Consider the following 22,951-nt stretch of genomic DNA (forward strand, 5'->3'; position numbering starts at 1 on the left):
CTACTCCTCTCCCTTCCATGTTTTAGATATATGGCTTCATATTTTACATCCTTTTATTTTGTGAGTTCCTTGGCTTATTTCTTTACAGAAATATTCATTTTTACTGCTTTTGTGTTTCTTACCTTCATACTGTCATTTTTTGGTCTTTCCAGTCAAAGAGATCCTTTTAATATTTCTTGCAGGGCTGGTTTAGTGCTTATGAACTCCTTTGGTTTTTGTTTGTCTGGGAGACTCTTTATCTCTCCTTCTATTCTGAATGATAGCCTCACTGGATAGAGTATTCTTGGCTGTAGGTTTTTCCCACTCAGCACTTTGAAGATATCATGCCACTCTTTTCTGGCTTGGAAAATTTCTGCTGAAAAGTCTGCTGATAGCCTTATCAGGTTTCCTTTGTATGTAACTGTCTTCTTTTCTCTTGCTGCTTTTAATATTTTTTCTTTATCACTAGATTTTGCCAATTTAATTACAATATGTCTTTTTGTGGATCTGCTTTTGTTGGCTTTGGCAGGGGGAGGGTCTCTGTGCCTCTTGGATTTGGATTTCTGTTTCCTTCCCCAGATTAAGGAAGTGTTCAGCTATTATTTCTTCAAATAAATTCTCTGCCTCCTTTTCTCTCTTTTCTTCTGGGACTCCTATAATACAAATGCTATTACATTTGATGGAGTCATTGAGTTCCCTAAGTTTATTCTTGTTTTGCATAATTCTTATTTCCCTGGTCAGCTTGATTACCGGTGCTTCTGGGAGTATCTCCAATGTGGGCTGCATGTGCTCGGCTGTTGTGTCCTGGCCGCTTTATCCTTTAGGCCAGCCATCTGCAGAGGCTCTCTTTGCCTGTTGTGGGCAGTGTTTGGTCCCTGGCCCGAATGCGGTAAATTTTAACTAGGTGTTCTCTGGTCTGCTTGTGAAATGACACCTGTCACCACCACTGCCAGACTGAGGCCCTGCAAAACTCCTAGGTCAGAAGATGTGGTGCTAGCAGGGGTTTGGGCTGGTCTTCTAGTGGAGGGTTCCTGCCACAAATGGGATGAAGCCGTTGTGACGTGGAGGAGTGGTTCTTCCACAGTGGAGGTAGTGTGGGTCTTAGTGAAAGCGAGTTAGGTAGCCAGTGTCAGCCCTGCACTGCTTCCTGTAGGTGGCCCTGTGCTTATGCTGAGGGGTGGGAGAGGGAAGTGATGCCTGCCAGTTCCTTTGTTCCTAGAGTTGTCTCTCTGTGAGTGCTGTCTCCATGGGATATATTCTGAGATGAGTGAATAACCTCCTCATTTTGTGCTCCAGGTGCTTTTCAGATCACTGTATCCATGCTGTATGTCCATGGCCATTTGCCCAACCTTCTCTCCAAGGGCAGCCTCAATGTCCTCCAGGCTCTCCCAGAGCCAAGCCCACTGACCTTTAAAACTCTAGGCTTTAAGCCCTCCTGGTTTCCAAAAGTCACAAAATTTGGCCCCTCTCACTTTGTAAGCCAATTGCTATGGGGATTCATTTTTCCCATGCACTCCCCTGTGTGCTAGTCTGTCTCTGTGCCCTTCTCTGTGACTGTGGCTCCCTCCCCACCACAGTAGCCATGATCTGTTTCTCTTCCAAGCTGCATCTCTGTACTTCTTACTTTCTTCAGTGTGGAGTTTTTTCTGCCAGTCTTCAGGTAGATTTCTGGGGTATTTAGAATGATTTGATAGTCATCTAGTTGTATTCGTGGGACAAGGGGAACCTAGGGTCCTCCTACTCTGCCACCATCTGCCCCTCCCCTTCATCACACTTCTTAGATTTGCTTTATTCTTTCCATCTATAGGCTAGCCCTGTTGGCCTAATACTCAAATTGTTATTCTTTATTGGGCTTCCTTCCACTAGCCTCCACTTGCCTGGGGATACCACACAGTCCCTGCTTCATTCATCGTTGAAATGAAACGTGTCAGGGCCAATGTTGGAGAGAGGCAAAGGAGCAAGCATCTTGGGTGGGAATTAGCTTTTAAAGTGAAATAAGTCAAGCAGAGAAAGACAATTATCATATGATTTCTCTCATCTATGGAACATAAGAACTAGGAAGATCGGTAGGGGAAGAAAGGGATAAAGAAAGGGGGGTAATCAGAAGGGGGAATGAAGCATGAGAGACTATGGACTCTGAGAAACAAACTGAGGGCTTCAGAGGGGAGGGAGTAGGGGAATGGGATAGGCTGGTGATGGGTAGTAAGGAGGGCACGTATTGCATGGTGCACTGGGTGTTATACGCAACTAATGAATCATCGAACTTTACATCAGAAACCAGGAATGTACTGTATGGTGACTAACATAATATAATTAAAAAATAAAATAAAATAAAAATAAAGATGGCTTATGATTTGAAAAGCAGTCACAATTACTGTGGAAAATGCTGTGTACTATCTATGAAATACAATGGAGTTTGTCATTTATTGGTGAAACAACTCTTAGTGGCCTTGATATTTATTTTGTAAATGCTGTAATGATCCTGAAAGCAGACACATGCTGAAGTCAGCTGAGGGGCAGTCCCAAGGCTCCCCTTCACACATGAACTGCGGAACCACCTGTATCCTGTCTCCATGCCTCTTACTCTGCTCTCAAGTTTGTGTTTTTCTCATGCCCCTTCTCTTTTGTTGTATTTAGTGCAGTCCATAATGTACACTCACAAGTGCCAGGGCTCCATGTGTACATAGCCAGTACTTAGCAAGCAACATTTTGGCCATGGCACTTTGCAGGCCAGTAGCCTGAAATGTTTGTCGTGGTAGTGCTTATGATCTATCACCTGCATCAGTGATCAGTGAAGGAACACCTGTCCTTCAAGACCCCCTACTCCACACCACCCCCAGCTGGTCACCCATTTGTTATTACATTCCACTGGTGAAGCCCAAAAATTTTATTTCGAGCCCTCCAATTTTAAAATCTTTTCAAATCTCAAAGCCTTGGCTCACCTGGTTAAATCACATACCCCTTTCTTTTAAAACACTGGTTTAAAATAACATTCTAGGAATAACCTTGTGTCATTCAATCATTCCAGTAATTCAAGCAGTATTTACGTACGTCTTCATTTGTTATGCATGCATTGTTCATTTGTTATGCATTGTTATATGTATGTATATTCCTGGAAGCAAAGATGCATCTTATGTGCTTGTTTTCAGTGTTTTGTTGCCTTTACTCTTCTCTCTTTCTTGCCACACAACACACACACACACACGCATGCACACACACACTTTTTTGCTTAATCTGACTCCCCTGTTAAATAATAAACTCCTTGCAGTAGAGACAGTGTCGTCTTCTTCATCTCACATTCTTCATGGTGCTTTATTATTCATCTTTGGGTATCTAAGCATATCTTAAGCTATAGACATTCTCCATTTTTCTAACTCAGAAGTAAAAGCCAGTGGTCTTTGTTTTTCAGGTTCATTTCTACAATGGATCAGATGATGTCATGCATACTTGGAAATGTTGAGCCAGCTGAACATCTTCAATAATTTGTAACATGATCTTGGGGCATGTTTCAGAAGAACATCAGTCATTTTGGAAAACCATTCCACTCACCCACAGCTCACTCTCAAGATAGAAAATACAAGACAATAATTGAAAATTCATTTGAGCTGGACCAACTTTGCAATTTACAAATATCCTGGTTTTCAAATGGCTGTCTTTAACCTTTTCTCTAAACTTCTACTCAGAATTTTTCTTATAGCTTGGTTAAATATCTCTGGAGTCAAGGCCCTGATTCTTTGGTGATATCTTGCACTCATTTTTTTTTCATGACCCGTTGGAGAAACTACTCAAGAGAATGAACCATGCCACCATGTTGGTGGCTGCCAGCTGTGGCTCTTTGATGTGAAGAGTTGGAAGCTTTTGACAGTGATGCTGAGTTGATGTATAAAGCATATAGTTTTATGTAGTTCCAAATGCTTCAAAATAGCAATCGGGTGTGACAAATTCTGATGGAAAATTTTGTAAAAAAAAAAAAATACACTTCCTTACATCTGGAGGTTACTTTTACTTGGAGCCAAGATGGTGCTGTTTTAGGAAAATTATGCCTGACTTTATTTGAGCCTAAGGAAAAAAAAGAGCACGAAATCGTTCAGCAGGATGCTTGCTTTTGGCGGAAGACTTAACTGACACTTATTCGAGAAGCGATCCCAGTTTGCAGGTAAAAGGCATCATCTTTGTGGCCTGCTGCATATACTGCGGTGTTCCAGCACCTCAAGAATTACATTCAACAGTGAGAATCCAGCAAAGAAATGGTATCCTTTTCCCTTCTTCTTTACTCTGGGATGCAAAAGGTATACAATTTATTCATTTTTGATCTGGCTAAAAATAAGGAAAAGAAACAAATGTGAACCAAGAATGAGGAAAAACAAGACCATGTTCTTAAAATCAAATTGACAAGGGAAAGAAAATGGTACCCAAGGAAGTAATGGCAAGCCCCGAACTGGGTGGTGTGAACCTGAAAACCGTCTGATTTGAACCAACCAGAAGTAATTCCGCTTGGATCCAAGAACATTGACATTGGAGTGACCTAAGGAAAAATTATGTCTTAATAGTTGTTCTTGAAATGAGAGTCCTGAGCCCTGAAGGGGGGGGACTGTAATTTACAGCCTCTGTCCTGCTGACATCCATCGGCCCCATCAGAACACACCGAGGGTCACCACCTCAACGGTGAAGCAGGCGCCAGGGCATCTCATAGGCCCTGGGCTGCGGGCTTCCCACCAGAGAGGGTGGGAGGTTAGAAGGGAAGCAGTGAAGCACAGGGAACTCGTGTGTGTAGTTTGCCAAGGTAGAATGTAGGAGAGGCAGCAAGTCACCCTGCTTCCAGAACATGTGATGGTGGCAAGATCGAGGGGGTAGGAAGGATGAAAACATGATGAACAAGGGACATCGCAGGTGGGGGGATTTTTGTCCCCACCCTCAGCAGGAGTCTCACACTCTCCTGCTTCCTGAGATGCACGTTCTCAGTCCTGTGACCGCTGGGCTGGGCCCTCCCGCGGCCTCCTGAGAGCTGCCTGGGCCGGTGGGTGGGTGGGCACTGTGTGCGGAGGGGAGGTCAGAAGGTGCTTTGTGCTGGAGAGTTGGCATGCTGTGGGACCCCAGGGGGTGTTCTGAGCGCCCTTCTCTGAGTGTAAAGGAGAAGAAGTCTGGGTTTCTGGTCAGGGTTCTAATGCTCTTCCTTCTGAGAAAGCTGGGTGACCCTGGTCTGGCCACTGACCCCTGCAGAAAGATGGCAGGGACTGAACGCCGTGCCCGGGGCACGGTTCCCAGCTGCTGAGAGGAAACCTTTCTCCCCTCTTTCTTCACTAGATGAATTCTCAGGATTGGAGACTGACACCGCGACACCCACAGAAGAGGCGTATGTTATCTATGACGAAGGTAGGAACTGATTTTACACTGTTTGGATTTGGACAGTTTCTCCCATTTTAATTACTAAGTGGATGATCTCAATTTTCTGAGTTTCCCTCAGAACTCGGGGCTGCATGGCAATGCTCAGGGAAGATGGCTGTACCCTACTTCCAAGTTAGCCCCCAGTACATATTTGATCTAAAAACAACAGTGGGCTTCATATGTGAATGCAGCCTCCAGACAAGCCCCTGTACCCCCAATACTCTCCCCTCCAACACCCAGAACCCTGGAGCTGCTTGTCTGAGCCTCCATTTCCACCGCCATTTGTGAACCGACTTGGTTTAGCCCATGACTCCGCTTCCTCCGTTGGCTCCTCTCATTGTTCTCTTTTCTCTCCTTTTCTAATTATGTAAAAAAATGCAGTGCTATGGGGGTGCCTGGGTGGCTCAGTCGGTTAAGCGTCCAACTCTTGATTTGGGCTCAGGTCATGATCTCAGGGTTGTGAGATCGAGCCCCACCTTGGGCTCCACACTGGGCATAAAGCCTGCTTAAGATTCTCTCTCCCCCTCTGCCCCTCCCCCTCCACACATATGCTCTCTCTCTCTCAAATAAATAAATAAATCTTTAAAAAAGAGAAAATCATTCTGATGCCTGTTAAATGGTAAGGAAGACTTCATTCAAGTCTATTGCAATAGAGTTACTACAACAGGGGAGAGAAATAGAGCTCAACTCTGAATATAGCCGAGAGAGCTGGGGATTTATAGATGACAAGCAGAATGAGGGGGTCAGTAGATGAAAAACTACTAGAAGGAAACACCAAGGNTTTATCACAGAACCTTTCAAGCAGGGATAAGCTTATAAGATTAAGAATGCAGTGTACCGTGGGTAGAATCTGGAGCCAATGCAGTTAGTCTACTTATGACCCTGTGACCCTGTGATGGTTCTGTGTGTTTTATAAATTGCTTGTGCAGTTTTCCCGTGGGCATCTTGTCCCCACCGCAGGACTGGCCTCTGATACTCAGGATATTCTCACTTCTGTGCTTTCTTGTCTGCTGTTATCTGTAGCTCCCGTGGCCTCAAACCACTGATGTGAAAATAATGTCACCTTTGATGCAATCATAATAAAGTTTGATACATTGGTTTTGTCCCAGAGTTTAAGAAAAAACTGACTTAAAACAACAGATGTCAGAAGCAAAAGAAAAGTTTCTTAGCACCTCTGAAAATACTAAGCTCCTTTCTTACTTTCTTATTATCTTTGAGCAGTTGAAAGGGGAGCCGAGTTTTCTTTTTTAAATATTAAAGGATTAGTTTTTTTAATAGGATTCATGCCACCCCTTTCCCCAGGAAAGAAGCCCATATACAGAAGGTAAATTTTTAAGAAATCAAGTTTATATTCTGATGTGAATCTTTTATGGCCCTGAAAGAAAAAAATTACTTAGGCAGCGAATGGCTGGGGGCCAATAACAGGAGCACGCAAAACTGGATGATTCTAAGGTTCTGTCCAGCTGCAATTGTAAAACCTCATTTTTCTGCTCCTATGTGTTTCCTTTTCCTCTTCCTTTTCCCTGCAGCTGCTCTCTGAGGGGAACACTGTTTCATTGGGAAGAAATTACGTTCAGGCACAGCACATATTTTGGGGGTGTGTGTGCGAGTGTGCTTCAGTCTCGAGTTGAATGTTGAGAAGGTATCTCTTGGCGGTACATGGTGCCCCGTTTCTGGAAGGGCCCAATTGCAAAGCCTTCATATCGTTTCAGATTATGAATTTGAGACCTCAAGGCCACCGGTCACCACCAGGCCCTCCACCACGGCTGCGACACCTGAGGTCATTCCGCCAGATGGCTCCATTAGCTCCTTTCCTGGAGAAGAGTTCGATCTGGCTGGAAAGAAACGATTTGTTGGTAAATAGAACTTTCTTAATCATAGAAACATGGGTTTTTAAGTTTTCTCTTTGAGGAAGAGCATAACTAATTTCTCGGCTTGGTCGAGGCAGCGCATTTGGAGCAGAAGCTTTCCCAGAGTGAAGTTTCCATCTGGGGTGACTCAGTGAGTCAGTCCTGCTTGAAGGCACATTAGCTTGCTTTCTGCAGGAGTTGGGGAGGGGGTTGCAGGAGAACGTTTGGTATCTAACCAAGTAGAGCTTCAAGAGCCTGCCTCATGTAGACCAGGAGTAAGGAACACTTGTAAACACCATCAGGAGCAGAGAACATGACTGTTTTTGTTCTAGCAACTTTTCCAAGCCCGGGCTTCCGCTGGGACTCGCGTATACATTGTTAAGTCCTTCCTCAAAGACCAGCAGCTTACCGAATTGAGCTATGGTGCTGCTTATGCTACCACAGAGCCAAAGCTGGTTTTCTTCCGTCGTTTCCTGTAATTTTCATCAGCCTCGGACTAGGGATCTAGAAGTTTACTTGATTCTTCTTTCTCAGTTGTCAAACGATTTCAAGAGGAAATTCTATTTCTCTAAACTGTGCTTCACTCCCTTTGGGAGTCTTCTTTTCCCATGCCCTTAATGAACTGCACTAACGAGACAGATTAGTACATTACTAAGTGGAAAAAAATATCACCAAGTGGAGACAGGCAACAGCTTAAACTAATATCACACTTTTCTGTTTCCAAAACAAACGTTCTGCCATAAGCAGAGAACAGCGCTTGCCAGCCAAGATGTGGTATTGAGTGTCTGGATCTCACGTGCCGAAGCGCAAGAATTCTAATTTGAGGTAGCATTCCTGAGGCAAGCGCTAATGCCGGCCCCTGGCATCAATCAGGCTGGCTGAATTCGCTGAATGTTCTGGTCTTCCTCTCTGTGGCTCCATGACAGGAATGAAAGTGCTTTTGGTGCTATCATTTGCTGTTCCATAGAACTCTTCTCAAGACCAAAACGCTTACTATTGTCCGGCTATTTTCCTAAGTCTGTAACTCTACAAAGCATAATAGATTACGCCCCAGAACTTCCTGATTAGATCCATCGACAAACTCTCAAGGCCTAATTTTATACAAATTATTGGAAAGTAGAGGATCTAAAAATTGCTTTTCATCCCAGTGGCCACCAAGAATGAGCACCTGTACCAAAAAATGCAGTGGAATGTTTAGAAAGTACTAGAAATTGTTACTTGAAAGCACTTGAGAGTTTTGCATGTATGAAGCCCCAGCTCCAATTTCCTTGACGTTTCTATCCTCTTACAGAGCATATGTAATAAAGAGGTGTGGGCCGGAGGTAAGTCTTCTGTTTGACCCTAGCTTCGTGGGCCCTGTCGACATCAGTAGGCTCAGTGGGAACATGGGATATCAGTCCATGTCCTGCTTTATTCCCAGGGCCCTTGTGTCCACTGAGATAATGTGTGTAGAAAAACCTGAATCTGTCCATAAATGTGAGTAGCTGTATTGTACTTCGCAGTAATGTTGTAAAGGCTGTTCAGGGCTGGCCTTATGCAGATATCCCAGATGGTTATGGGTATCCCTGAAGCTCTAGGGAAGGCCATCCAGGACTGGAGGCTGGAAGCTGTACATCCTGATCGGGGTATTTTTTTTCTGGTTCCAAGACAGTCTAGGGAGTGAACAGTGCCGCACTAGTTAAGTGTCAGCTGGGCTTGATTCATACCTTGCCAAATGTTTGGGCATACAAACAGCAGAACACTGTGGACTTATACTGCACTGAATTATAGTTTGGGGGTCTTTCAAAATTACTTTGAAGACATAGTCATTGATGTTGATGGGGCAACAGGATCTTTTGAAACTACTAGATTGGAAGATGTAAATGCGTGGATGCATTAAGGAGAGCTAAGGGTGCATTTCTGAGTTTAGCATCAGGGCTGATGGCACTGGATTCTCTGTATAGTGGAGAAAGACTGAATGGTAAGTCTGCTGTATGGAGCAGACATTATGTTTCTGCTTCTAGAGAAAGCTTTCAACAATACAATTGGCTGTCTCTCTTCTTTTCCAGCTCCTTATGTGACATACCTAAATAAAGACCCATCGGCCCCGTGTTCTCTGACTGATGCTCTGGACCACTTTCAAGTGGATAGCCTGGATGAAATCATTCCAAATGACATGAGGAAGAGTGACCTGCCTCCTCAGCATCCCCCCCGCAACATCACTGTGGTCGCCATGGAAGGCTGCCACTCATTTGTCATTGTGGACTGGGACAAAGCCACCCCAGGAGATGTGGTAACAGGTGTGTCCAAGGCAGGTGCTCAGAGTCCTCATTGATCTGTAGGTGGAAAATGCAGACTGTAGGGAGTGGATAGATGATGGATAAGTGGTTGGATGGATGGATGGATGGATGGATTGGATGGATGAGTGCAAATGCCTCCTTTCAAAAGGATGAAACATAGGCCACAAGAGAAGCCTTGTGCAGTAGTATGAAGAGTACTGGGTGGAAGTCAAAAGTCCTGAATCTTAGTCCCACAGTGGTTTGTATGACCTTGACTAGCTACTTCATCTCTCTGGACTTCGGTTTCTTCCTGTGCAAAATATGATTACATCTCTAACATTCTGTAATCCCACAAATGGCCACGGAGTCCACAGAGCCACTTGTAAGGTCAGATCCTGCAGCACAGGTGCTGAAAGACGTCTTAATGTGCACTGCCCTGTGGAAGAGTCAACCCTGGGATCAAGACTCTGCCTCTGCACTTAATTGAGATGAGATTCCTGTATTATCCTGTAGGGGGTATGTTTCTGAACCACGTGCTCTTGTTAATATGAATCCCAAGCTGCCCAAAGCTCCCTGGAGAATCTGGTATCATCACATCATCATATACCCTACACCTCGTCTGAAACCAAACCTCTGTGCCCCAATCACAGGTACCCATGCCCCTAGCATAAATAATATGGATGAGGTATTTATAGGCACTTGGGCATTCCCAGTTTAAAGCTGTGCCTGCTAAATTGATGACCATGGAACATTTCAGCACAGGACAGCCCTGCAATATGCAGGAAGAGCAACAGACCACATTGAGCACCAGCTGTTGTTACCTATAGCATCACTGTAAGCGCACATGACTGATGTCACTGTTACCAGAGGAGGAGGAAACCCTGTGAAGGGAGCGGCATCCCTTCACGAGTTCTCACACAATATTTGTTGAAAAAAAGAGAATAATGAACTCCTCCAGGGAACAGTGTGGAAAGGGCTACGGAGCCCAGCCTACCTGCTTCTGCTTCTGGTGTGCCTGTTGGTTAGCTGTGTGGCTCTAATCCACTCTCTTTATGTCACCAAAATCGCTCCTGTGAAAGTAATCAGCAGTCACAGGTTGCTAAATAAATTAGCTTGACTCTTAGATACATTCAATGCTGTTGACCTTCTCCTCCTCCTTGACTTGTAACTTGATTCTCTCAACCTCTGAATCTCTCTCACAGGCTTGTCTGCTTTGCTCCAGCATTAAATGTTGGAACTTTTCAAGGTTTGGTCCCAACTCCTCTTTCCTTTTTGCTCTATCTTCTCTCCCTCCAGGATCTCACCCAGGAACATGGTTTTAATTCATCCTGGAGATAAGTCATTGATCGATAGCTTGAGGCTAGGCCTGCCTCTCCTCTGAGCTTCAAACACTGAAACCAGATGGGCATTTGATATCATCCCCGGGATGTCTCCAGAGCATCTCAGACTCAGCATATCCAAAATCAAACTCCTGATCCCTCTGATTCCCAAACCTGCTTATCCCTATTTCCTGTCTCAGAGAATGACCCCTCTCCCCACCTCATTTCTGTAAGCATGGGATTATCTTCAAATCTTCTTTAATTTCCCCCACCATATTCAATTCATCACTGAATCCTATCAATTTTGCCTCCCAGGTTTCTCATGAACCCATCCGTTTCTCTCCATTAACTACCAGATTTACCTGAGCTGTTGCCACCTGTCACTTGGATATTACAGTAGCTGGCTGGCTAGGCCACCTGATCCACACCCCCTACCTGACCCATTTCACTGGGCTCCAGAGGGAGGCATAGAAGACGGTCTGGTTGTGCTACCCTGTAGTGTCTTCCCCTTTCTTTTAGAATGAAAAGCAACGCTAAGGGCACCGCGTATTTTCTCTGTTCTGTGCTCCCTCAGCTTCCTGTCATGCTTTAACCTCGAAGACTCTGTTTGCTCATGTGTCGAAATGGGGGTAGCGATGCCTACGTACTAGGAGCAGGAGAGTGAGTCAAAATGAAGCTTGGTTGAATGTACTCTAAATACGTAAGGAAAGGCCTGATGGACGTTTTCTTCCTTTGTGTGTAACATTGGAGACTGTAGAGGGTGCGTGAGCCATGACTTCACTAGCCCCTGAAGCCTCCTTGAAGGCTGAGCAGGTGTCAGGGCCTGCTGGGGTCCCTTCATAGCAGAGAAGGCAGAAGACATGGCCTGACTGCTTTCGCTAGACATCGAGGTCAAGGGCAGGCACAGATATTCAACAACTAGCCATCAAAGGAGAGCCTTGACCAGTTGGGTGAGGAGACCACTGCAAGTCTGGAGTCTTTCAGTCCCATACATGCGGGCAAGTGCATGCACGTGCACACACACACACACACACACACACACACACACGTGAACACACAAGCATTCACCATCAACAGTTTTGTCATTTCACGTAAGGACAATTGTATATATCTCTGCCAGGAAATTCTTAAATACTTGTGCGGAGGTCACTGCTTTTTCTTCTGCCGCCTTTTTCTCTGTGCTGGCAAGGTCAGTCAAGGTGATTAGTTCTGAGGACATGAAGAAGCCAAGAAATGTGGAAGATAAAGAGAAGGAAGAGAAGTAGGGAACCAGCAGTTGTCAGGAATTGTGCTTAATTTTGTTATCTACATCGGCATTCACCAGCAGGTACCGACGTTATACCCATCCAAACGCGACATGCAGCTTGCTCCCGTTCTGGAACTTTTCCCTCAGACAGCAAAGCGTCTGTGCCATGGCCTCCTCCCCATCCTGCTCCATCGGGCATGCCTCTTGGATGATGTGGTTCCTCGACGCTCAGTGGTCCTTCTGTATCTCCACTTGCAGGTTACCTGGTTTACAGTGCATCCTACGAAGACTTCATTAGGAACAAGTGGTCCACTCAAGCTTCCTCAGTAACACATTTGCCCATTGAGAACCTGAAGCCAAACACAAGGTACGATGTGTCAGTCATTAAAGAGAGAGGTGGGGGGGACCTGTGTGCCTGGTCACGGGTATCCTCGGGTTGAACATGAAGAGAGCGATGAGAAGGTTTTATGATTTCTTTTGTAGTGTCCGTTTACTTCTCATGGAATATCAATGAATACCCACCAATGTCATTATATGTCTCTTAGAAGAAATTACTGTTATCTATTAGAGTTGTTAGTCTATTGTGTTTGTATCTTGTTACCAATGTTCCAGAGACTAAACACTACCGACTGTTGCGGAAAGAAAGGTTGTTCTGTGTGTCGAAAGGGACTCGGATGCATGTGCAGGCACCCAGGGGGCCGCATTAGGAGCACAACCTTCATATTTGCATCAGTGGGGCGGCAATCACTAAGCACATTAGTGAACTGGTACTCACACTCTACGATGTGGAAGTTCAGACCATTTAGAAAGATGCATTTTACATGTTAATAAGGTTACAGACATGTCTTCCTAAACTGGGCAGTGGCTGGCGGGCCAGAGGCCTCTCTGGGAGCCAGAGTTTGTGACGCTCAGTGTGAAATCTACAAAACTTGTTCCCACAGTTACAAAGAGAGCGACTGCATTTCCTCTTTCACACTATCTGGTTTTGATAGCAATGATCATCAGGAAAGCTTTCCTGGTGGGTGACAGTGGGCACAGGGCCAAGCAGGTGAGGGCCAAGCATAGTGTGCGTGTAAACCAGCTCTCTGGGGAAACAAAGTCCCTGGTTTATGGTGCTTACCATTTTCTGGAGCGTGAACATTCCCACCATGGCCAATTCCAGGCTCCCAGTGGGCCTGCAGGATTCTTGAATATTTAATGATTATCTCTCTCAAGCCCGTGCAAATGAGTCCAGCATCCCACGGTCATATCAAACCCAATCTTTAGGGAGCAAAGAGCTCTAAATGACGTGTCTGTGGGTCTGAGAGGTCTCTCATTTCCTGTATAATTAGACGAACCTGGAGAAAGTTGAAACAAAACAGTCTCCTTAAACAGAAATGTGCCAAAGCGGATAGAAACTAGTTAATACCCTTGGGTACTGAGACACTTCTGAACTAGCTGAGAATTTTCCTCAGGGCATTGGAGGTGCTGTGTGGGCTTCCCTGAGCTAAGCGTTCACAAACTATTATCAATTTGAGGATTTGGCAAATAAAAAGCAAGGAGCAAAACAGGAACCTGAGAAAGCACTTTCTTTGTTTTTCCCTAATAGTGAGGAAACATGGATTAGTTAAAGCAAACAAAAGCAACAGATTTAAGACAGTGGAGTCTGACACCCGATTTTCTTTATTGTGTGTAGGCTGACGGCGCTTCCCCAGCACAGCCTCAGTATCCCACAGCTAAGAGAGGCACTGGAGAGCTTTTGCCACATAGCTCCTTGTGGTAGAATTTGAATCCCCATCTCCTGACCGCCGTACAACTTTTGCTGCCAGGCTGATCTTGAGTTTTGAATGTCAGGGAATGGTTATGTAAGAGAAGGTGTACTCATTCTTCCGGCAGGTATGGAGGAGCGCCCACAACTCCCTCTGTACGTGCTTGGTGTTCGCTTGCACCGGGCACTGGGTTACGCACTGAGGGTAGAACGGGGATTTGGAGCAGAAGGTTGAGGGGGTGGAGGAAGTGGAGTAGGGTCCGGGAGGTGGGCTATAAAATACGCCATGGCCCTGTCCTCACGGAGCTCACACTTTGGTAGAGACAGATTGTTTAGCAACAGCATAAATACAAACTCTGACCAGTCAATATCCTGAGCGAGACTTTTTTCCTGAGCTTGTGGGGAGGGGGTGGGTGGTCAGGTGAGCTTCCCTGGAGAAATAGATAAGCAGTGGTGAACTTGGAGAAGGTGGGTGGGGTAAGGCTAAGTTGTTCTGGCAGAAAGGATGTCCGACAGCCTGGTGTGTTTTAGGAAGGAAAGGAGGCCAGGATGGCGGGAGCAGGAGAAAGAGAGGAGCCTGGACAGGCTGGTCCCAGAGCCATTGGGAGTCCCTTGTGTCTTCTGTCCTACCCTCCACCTGCATTCAGTGCCCTGATAGCCAGGCAGGGAACAGCAGGTGCTACTGTAGCCTTCTCTCTGGGATGCCTGCTCAGTTATTCCTGCTTCCCATGGAGGGCACTGGCAGGGGCTCAGAGCACTCGTGGCTCCTTGACACAGATTTCCTCAAAACCCCTGTGAACAGCCTAATGTAAGGACACTCATTATTTCCCTGCGTTACTCTGATGCAGAACGTCTCTGGTGGGCCCACCTTAGTGGTCCACATCCTTCTTCCACAGAGGCTGTGTGTCCCTGTTGTTAGCACTGTCTTCGGGGCTTCTCAGGAACCCACCTCAGAATCCCTGTAGGAAACACAAGAAGTCACTCCCCTCAAGATGAGCCGGAATGAAAGACACCAGCCTTGGTTCTTTATGACTGAATCTTGTATTTGACTTTATCTAGGGATTGCCCGCCTTGTTCACCCAACTCAGTCCCAGACCACTTTCTGGAATCTGCATATTTCATCCATACTTCAAAGCACAGGAATTGAGGCCGTGGGGGGTTATTCAAAAGAAGGTGCCAAGAGCTTATGTACGAAGGCAAGGCATGGATCCCTCTTGTTACTTGGGTGAGACAGAGACTGGTCATAGTATGAGATATTTTAGTTTCTAGAAGAAGTTTAATGTGGTTTGGAAAATAGGAACCTTTTTCCCCATAATTTCATGTTTTTCAGCTTCATGTATTTAAATTTGCTTTCACACATTAGGTGAGGTTCAAATGGAAGTATGTCTTTGGAATTGGGCCGTGTGGGCTTTGTTGGAGGACAGGACAGAGAAAGTAGAGGAGAACACTTGGGTTTCAGTGGGGAGACAGAACTGGTACAGTGAAGGAATCAGACGGGTCGGACATCCTGTACCCTCTCCACGATTGTAGAGCTGTGATTCCCGCTGTGGACCTTGGGAACTGGTATCAGGACCACTCAATAATGGCTTAAGAAATGTTCAGCAGAAAGGTCTCATGTAGCCTCTGAGGATGTGTCATTCCTTGGGTTTTGATTTCCCTTTTTAAGGAAAAAAAAAGTATCTGTAAAGTTTGACCAGTGTCATTGACGTATGCCAAACCCACTGCCTGCAGAATTTTGCCTTAAATAACTCCATAACCACTGAATAAAAGTATGCATAATTGGGAAAACACAGACTGCTGAGTGAATTGAGATTTGGAAACTCATATGTTCTTAATTGTGCATATCTTTTTTTTTAAAATGAAATTTAAAAAGGATTCTCTTCTAAATAAGATGTGAATGACTTTCTTGAAAGGCTGAAAAGCAGACGAAATTTACCAAATGAGCCTTTCTTTGCTCTCTGTTTAATCAAACCCAAAGTCAAATATTTCTGTGTAACTGGGAAGCCTGAGGCTGCCGTGGTGATCTCAGGAGCTCTGGAGGCTTGGCACTAGGACAGTGGTGTAACAGACATACGCCTTTGCTCTCCGAATAAATAATTCACCTTTTGAAAATTTAGTGCATTTTAATTAGTGCATAGAACCTGTGTGCCAAGACTGACATAGGAAACGTCAGGAACTCTCTGAAATGGCAGAGAGCCACCCCTTACTGGGGTTTCTTACCCTCTTCTTCACTGTAAGTAGCTCAGGACTTCGAGAGCACAGATAATGTCTGGTGTCCCAGAGGTCAAGGAAACACGGAGATGAACAGTGGATGTAGTGGGTCGTAGCTGCGGTGCTGGTCTCTAGTATTACTTAACCACCACTTTTTGTCCTATAGCTCATAAGAGCACAGAGCAAGATGTTTGGGGACTCCCCACCCACTCAGCCTATCAGTCTCCCTGTAGGCGAGCGAGTACATTCTCTGTTCCAAGACAAGAATAAATTCGACAGTAAAACCTCTCCCGGCCTTTTCCACTTCCCCTTCTTGGACTTGCTTCTCTTTCCTGGAGGCACAGAAGCTCGAAACTCAGTGACTTTTAAAGCTCCAGAGCCAACCATAGCACTTGTCACGCGCCCAAAATATCATTGTCATGTTCGCTGCACTGAGGAGGCCAACCTCGGGACTGGCCCGCCTTTGGTTCGCCAACAATAGTTGCATCATTACTGGGTCAAACATCCTGCTTTTTCATATGGAGTCCAGTGACAAGAATTAGGTTAAGTTTGAATTTTGCTCTGGAAGTGTCTTGCTGCTCCAGCTTCTCCGTCTTGAGCTGTGGAACTCCGGCGGGACAAGAGCAGGATGAGAGGGGCATCCGTCCAGGGGCGAGGCTGCGTGGGGCCAAGCAGCCTTAATGCCCTAAGGAACATATGCTCTCTACGCGGCTTATTTGCCTGGTATGCTCCTTCTGCTGCCATCAGCCACATTCATCAATGCTGTGAATTGTATTATTTTGAAAAGTTATTGAAAAATGAGAAAATTCAGAAAAAATATGAATAGCGGCAATGTATGCATTTGTTATGAAATAACACTCAAAACCTGCCACAGAGTAAGTGCTCAGTAGTTTGGGAATCTGTCTTATTACACAGGAATTAAACAAGCTTCTCTTTCAAAAAAAATCTTTTCTTCCAATTCCAGGTATTATTTTAAAGTTCAAGCCAAAAATCCCCATGGCTATGGACCCATCAGCCCTTCGGTCTCATTTGTTACAGAATCAGGTATCTGCATCTTAACATTCTCGTTTTTTTCCTTTTCTCAAAGACAAATAATTTGGAATCATGACTACAATAGAATAAAAACTGAAGAAGTAAAGTCCTTACTTTTCTATTTAGTGAGTTCATATTGGATATCACTTCATAAAATAAACATCGTTTTCTTTGTGCTGTGTTAAAATCTGGATAATAAAATTAAAAGTAATCTTCATTGGAACTGCCTGGAAAGTGGAAAGGTCACATTCCAATGAAAGGAAAAAATCTAGTTTTCAACCATGTGGGAAAGATAAGTTTGAATCTCTCTGTAAAAGATTTAGTTGCAGAGCTAATTTTTTTTATTACAAACAGCTGAAGAACATAAATGCCATGTGGTCTGAGAGGCATTTGCTTCTTCCAATTAGTCAGGTCTCGAAGATTGTTCTTTTACTAGGAGACAAAGATGTCCTAATATGGAGAGTTTCATTAGAATACTATCCAATCTTACAAGCGGTGTTACTCGGACAATGGCCCTGCGCTGGCGTACAGAGCTCTCCAGCCCTCTGTAAGATGTTCCTGTGGTCATGGTCTGAAGCAGTATGCCCAGAGCTGGCCGTGGTGACAGCCTTTCCTTTTTTTGTCCTGGGTGAACAGCCTCTCCACATAGGAAGCCACACCAAGAGCTGGTCCCTATGCCTCTAAGCCAGGCCACCTTCAGAGGTCCGGCTGGATCAGTTGTGCACTTAAGTTGCTCTAGCTTCTATTTGGATTATTTCCCACATATAGCTTAATCCCAGAACACTGATCATTGGAAGATACTTTTAAGTGTGACGCTTTGAAATCTACCGAATCACAATAAGGGGGAAAAAAATCTTCTGCAAGAATATGCTTCATATTGGAAACGTTGGCAAAGGACTGCAAAAGCGTTTTCATTTTTTCATTTAAGAAGTGTGTTCCTATTAGTAATTAAGAAAGAGTCAAAGAAAACCATTTTCAAGGGTTAATTTGCTAAAATAGGGAACATGTATATGTTCATGCCTACCTTTCCTAAAAAGAGAATGGGCCTTTGGCGACTACCAAAATTAACATGATAAAAGTCTGGAGAAAAAAAATAATCCAAATCTAGAAAGCTTTCAAGAAATTGGCCTGAAATCTGAGAATAGAAATATAAACGTAATTTCTGAGACTGCAGTATAAATTGGAAGAGACGGCTCTCTGCTACTCCCCCCTCCCAAGAAAAACCCCACCATGATCCTACCCTATCCTTTGCGGCCTCCAAAGGGTGGGTGAGGGCACTCCAGGGCCCCCCACACAGACCTCTTTTACCGTCAGCTCCCGGGAGATCCTCACGCATCTGACAATGGACAATTGTCAAAAATTGACAATTTGACAATTACTTGAAACTTGACAATTATTTGCTCTGGCCGTCTTCACTCTATTCAGTCAGTTTGTTCCAGTTTCTTTTTCACTTTGCACAACCCTGCTGTGAGTCGTTAAGTTAACAGCAGAAAATTATCAGGTAATTGAATTATGGCACTTGCCAAACATAAAAATACCTGAAGTAAATGCATGTGTGAGCACAGGTTGCAGCACGGGGTCCGCTTTCCTTGTTGCTTGTGTTGTGTCGTCGTTCTGTGCATTCCCCTCCCCTCCACGCTGGAGCGTTTGAGATTTTTTCAGCAGACTATTGAAACTTAAAAGCAGGAGAGCAAAACAAGCGTTTACACTGACAGCTACTGGGGGGTCACTCTTCTGTGGGAGTAAATGAATGGTCTGTACAAAGACCCAATTCTTGCTACCCCAAAGGGGCAGCTCAAGGGAGATTTGGGGGATGGAAATATTCTGTATCTTGATTGAAGTTAGGGTTCCATGAATCTATGCATGTGTTGAAACTCACTAGATATTTACCCTAAACGAGTAATCTTACTCCATGATAATTAAAAAAAAAAAAAGAATGGCCCATGTTATTTTATAAAAATGAATTTTTCTAAAACAGAATTCCTTAAAAGCTAGTTCCATATTTTCTTTCTTTTTTTTTTTAAAAGATTTATTATTTTGGCTATTACAAATAAAACTTCTGTGAACATTCATGTACGAGTGTTTGCATGGACATGTGTTTTAATGCCTCTCGGCTAAATACTTGGGAGTGGAATGGACAGATCATAGACCAGGTGTATGGTTACCTTTTTGAGAACCCACCAAACTGTTTTCCCAAGATAGACACATCTTTTAAAAACAACGAGTATTGAATTATTCTGTCATACCCCAAATCAAAATCTGACTATATTGACCCACAACTTCTGTATAAATAGAGAGGCAGTTTAACTAGAAAAGGATATTTTTCAGAAGGAAATGCTTAGAAAATGAAAACTAAGAAAAACATTGGCATCGCTTGAATAAGCTGTATTTGTATCTATTCCAGGGAGCTCTTTGGTTAGCTCTCTCCGCTACAATAAACATTTCAACAATTGCATGGCTGTGAAATAGGATAGTGAAGTCAATTATTTCTTTTTCATTTTACAGACAATCCTCTGCTTGTGGTGAGGCCACCAGGTAAGTTTCTCTTCTTGACAAACTTGACATTCTAGTAATCAAGTTGGATATTGACTATGAGATTGCTATGATTGCTCACAAGTAGAAATGCTAGACAATTTTTGCATTTTTATGACTTAATGACAACTTCCTTGGTTTCCTTGACCCCTTTATCCTGATCTAGGGAAAAGGATGATCTGGGAATTTTTTATAGGACCATAATTTATTTACATAATCCCTTTGAATATTTTAAATGGCTGAAAAGGTAGCAAAACACATTAAACATACAACAGATTTTTACTTTGTATTTCAAACAAACTGTGAAAGACCTATTTCTTAAGTTCAAGACAGGTCTTAGGAGTGATGAGAACAGTGAGTCTATGCTGAGGGACTTCTGGAAGGGGCAGGTAGGATAGCATATCCCAAAAGATCAAATATGCCATTACATCTTATTTTCCTTAAAGCTTAAAGGCTTTTTCTTACTTCAAGAATCCCTTATAGAAATGTAAATAAATACGTTCAGGTAAAAGGAGCTCCTCAATAGTACTTCAGTGCCAAGAAAGAAGGGGAGTGAAGGAAAGAGTGCCCACTGGGGAGGTGAGAAAAGCCCTGAGAGGAGGGGAAGGGCTGATGAATCAGTCAAATTCTCTGATACTTTGTGTGAGAATAAACATCGTGGAATGCCATGACTGAGAGAGTGTGTCTTGTGTTGTCAAGGTGGTGAGCCCATCTGGATCCCATTTACTTTCAAACATGACCCTAGCTACACCGACTGCCATGGCCGGCAGTACGTGAAGCGGACATGGTATAGAAAATTCGTGGGAGTTGTTCTTTGTAATTCACTGCGGTATAAGATCTACCTCAGTGACAATCTGAAAGGTAGGTCTTTAAGAATGATGTGGTAAGGGAAGGTATGGAAATTGTTTATCTTATCGAGTACTAACTTGACATAGTAGGCGCATCAGAATGTATTTGAGCTGTGGACCCATTATATCTCACTGTGGCTCAAACACAAATCAGTTTTTCAGGCTCTACTTTGGAGTTACTAGTTTTTACTTTGATACCCAGAAATATATATGATTTTTATTTTAGTTTTTAATATGTGTAATTATTATATATAACTATATAATATTTGTATGTTATATATAATTATTTTATTTTTATATATAATTTTTATATAATTTTTCATTTTCATTTTATAATAAATTTTTATTATTAATAATAAGTTTTAGTTATGTATGATTTTATATATAATATATATTATTTTAATTAGATATATAATTTTTAAAAATCCACTACATTTTAGAAATGAGGTCCAAAATTCTGTTAGAATTGTAAAGGCCAATTTTCTTTGCCATTAATTCAATAACACTAGGTATGAGTGTAAGCTAGTAGTATCAAGGAAAAGATCCCCCCCAACTCCCGTCCTTGCCATTGCCACACCTTTATGAAGAAAAAATGTAGATGGTGAAACGTGTCAGTATTACTTTCCCTGTGTCTGAATAAAAATGACATTATTTCCATTATGGTAGGGGATTAAAACAAAGAATACCACGAGCACCTTGAACTACTAAATTTCAAAATGCCATTTCTATCCAGCTGGCTTTGATTCCCCCACTACACAAATCTGTTTTTCATTTTTAAAACTTGCACACTTTTAATTTTTTAGTTCATATATTTTGAAAACTTTTCCTTGGCTGCTATAGATTTTTTTTCTTGCTTGTGGTGATCATTTAAAGGACAATGTCAGGGTGCCTGGGTGGCTCAGTCGGTTAAGCATCTATCTGCCTTCAGCCCAGGTCATGATCCCAGGGTCCTAGGATCAAGCCCCATGTGGGGCTTCCTGCTCAACAGGCAGCCTGCTTCTCCCTCTCCTGCTCCCCCTGCTTATGCTCTCTCTCTCTTTCTGTCAAATAAATAAATAAGATGTTTTTTAAAAAAATTAAGACATTGTGTCAAAACAAGTTCTTCCCTACCATTCTCCACTCTGGCAATTTCTCAGTGTATATGTCTCTCCCAACACCTACTGTCTGTCTGTTTCTCTCTGCTCTTTCTTTTCTCTCGCACCATTGTGCTTTACCTCCCTTGCATCAGAATACCTGGCAGAAATTACACAGCCAGCTCCAGTATCCCCAAGGTCTACAGAAACAACTGCCCTACTGTGCAGCTGTGGTTCAGGACCATGGACAGCAGCTTATGCCACAGACACACACCCTACTTCTTCTAGTTATGTATGAAAATAGGTTCTTCTATTTTTCACAGATCTTCATGCTTTTTGTAATTCTTTCATAATATATCCCTATTACAGTTTCATCTATTCCTTTTTTAAAACCAAGGAGTAAAGAGGCCTACAATTTATAGGCTGAAACTTCCTATAATATTAATAGTTTCCGCTTATTGAGGACTTGTTAAGTATTTAGCATACATGATCTTACCGAATCCTTACAACACTTTGATGTTGTTGCCATTATCACTCTTTTTCCAACGTGGAAAGTATGACACACCGAGTTTAAGTACCTAATTCAAATGGTCTCCAAAGCTTGTGCAAACTCTTAAAAAAGGTGTACATTTTTTGACCAGTCACTAACCCGTGATATTCCCTTATGCAGACACATTCTACAGCATTGGGGACAGCTGGGGAAGAGGTGAAGATCATTGCCAGTTTGTGGATTCACACCTTGATGGAAGAACAGGGCCTCAGTCCTACGTAGAAGCTCTCCCTACCATTCAAGGTAATTCAAACAAAGGCCTGATTATACTACCCTGGCGGCTGGGAGAGGAAGGCTAATATAAGGAGGAAATCACTATAGCTCTCCCTTTTGTTTACCTTTTAAAGATAGATGTTTTAAAGACAGCATTTTGAATCATATAAATAAGGAACCATCTAAATATTCCAACCACGTGCTGGAATTCGGTGAACCCAGGAGAGGCGGGGACACAAAGGAATATAAGATCTTGTCCCTACTCTCAGAAAAATCTCTTCCCTGCTCCATAGCTGGGAAGAGAAAATAGACATGTAAAAGGTAACTGAGAGTGAATGACTTAAAATACAGATAATGACAGGAGTTCTGTCACATAGTTGCCCTATTGTGAGGTAATTGTGCAGACTGTATAGTCACTGAGTTCAAGCAAGGCAGGCTACTTGAGGCTGTCAGGAAAGAAGGAGTGGAGACTGGGATGAGTCATTAAGAAACCTAGACATGCAAAGATTAGTCTTCCGGGCAGAGGACAGCAAGAAAACAGGTGTAGAGAAGGAAAGGTAAACAAACATACAAACTGGCCATAGCTTATCATATACTTCAGGAGGTGACGTAGTAACTATTTCATTATGGTATCACAGGGTGAGAACAAAAATACTAATCTCAAATGTTCACAACCTGCACTATGCTACTAACTTCCTCAACTGCCAA

The 22,951-nt window shown here is 43.4% G+C and overlaps 1 protein-coding gene across 2 annotated transcripts in view; it reads left to right on the forward strand.

Moving 5' to 3' along the window:
• FNDC1 (fibronectin type III domain containing 1) overlaps positions 1-22,951 on the forward strand; it is a 233,544-nt gene that overhangs the window by 207,620 nt on the left and 2,973 nt on the right. For both annotated transcript variants that reach the window (XM_034669400.1, XM_034669401.1), the window contains 8 exons: positions 5,284-5,352; positions 7,077-7,220; positions 9,263-9,493; positions 12,296-12,404; positions 16,960-17,039; positions 19,533-19,562; positions 20,259-20,420; positions 22,151-22,273. In XM_034669400.1, the coding sequence (XP_034525291.1) occupies positions 5,284-5,352; positions 7,077-7,220; positions 9,263-9,493; positions 12,296-12,404; positions 16,960-17,039; positions 19,533-19,562; positions 20,259-20,420; positions 22,151-22,273 (948 nt within the window). The remainder of the gene's footprint in view (positions 1-5,283; positions 5,353-7,076; positions 7,221-9,262; positions 9,494-12,295; positions 12,405-16,959; positions 17,040-19,532; positions 19,563-20,258; positions 20,421-22,150; positions 22,274-22,951) is intronic.

This window comes from Ailuropoda melanoleuca, chromosome 10 (genome assembly GCF_002007445.2).
Source record: "Ailuropoda melanoleuca isolate Jingjing chromosome 10, ASM200744v2, whole genome shotgun sequence".
Classification (NCBI taxonomy): Eukaryota; Metazoa; Chordata; class Mammalia; order Carnivora; family Ursidae; genus Ailuropoda; species Ailuropoda melanoleuca.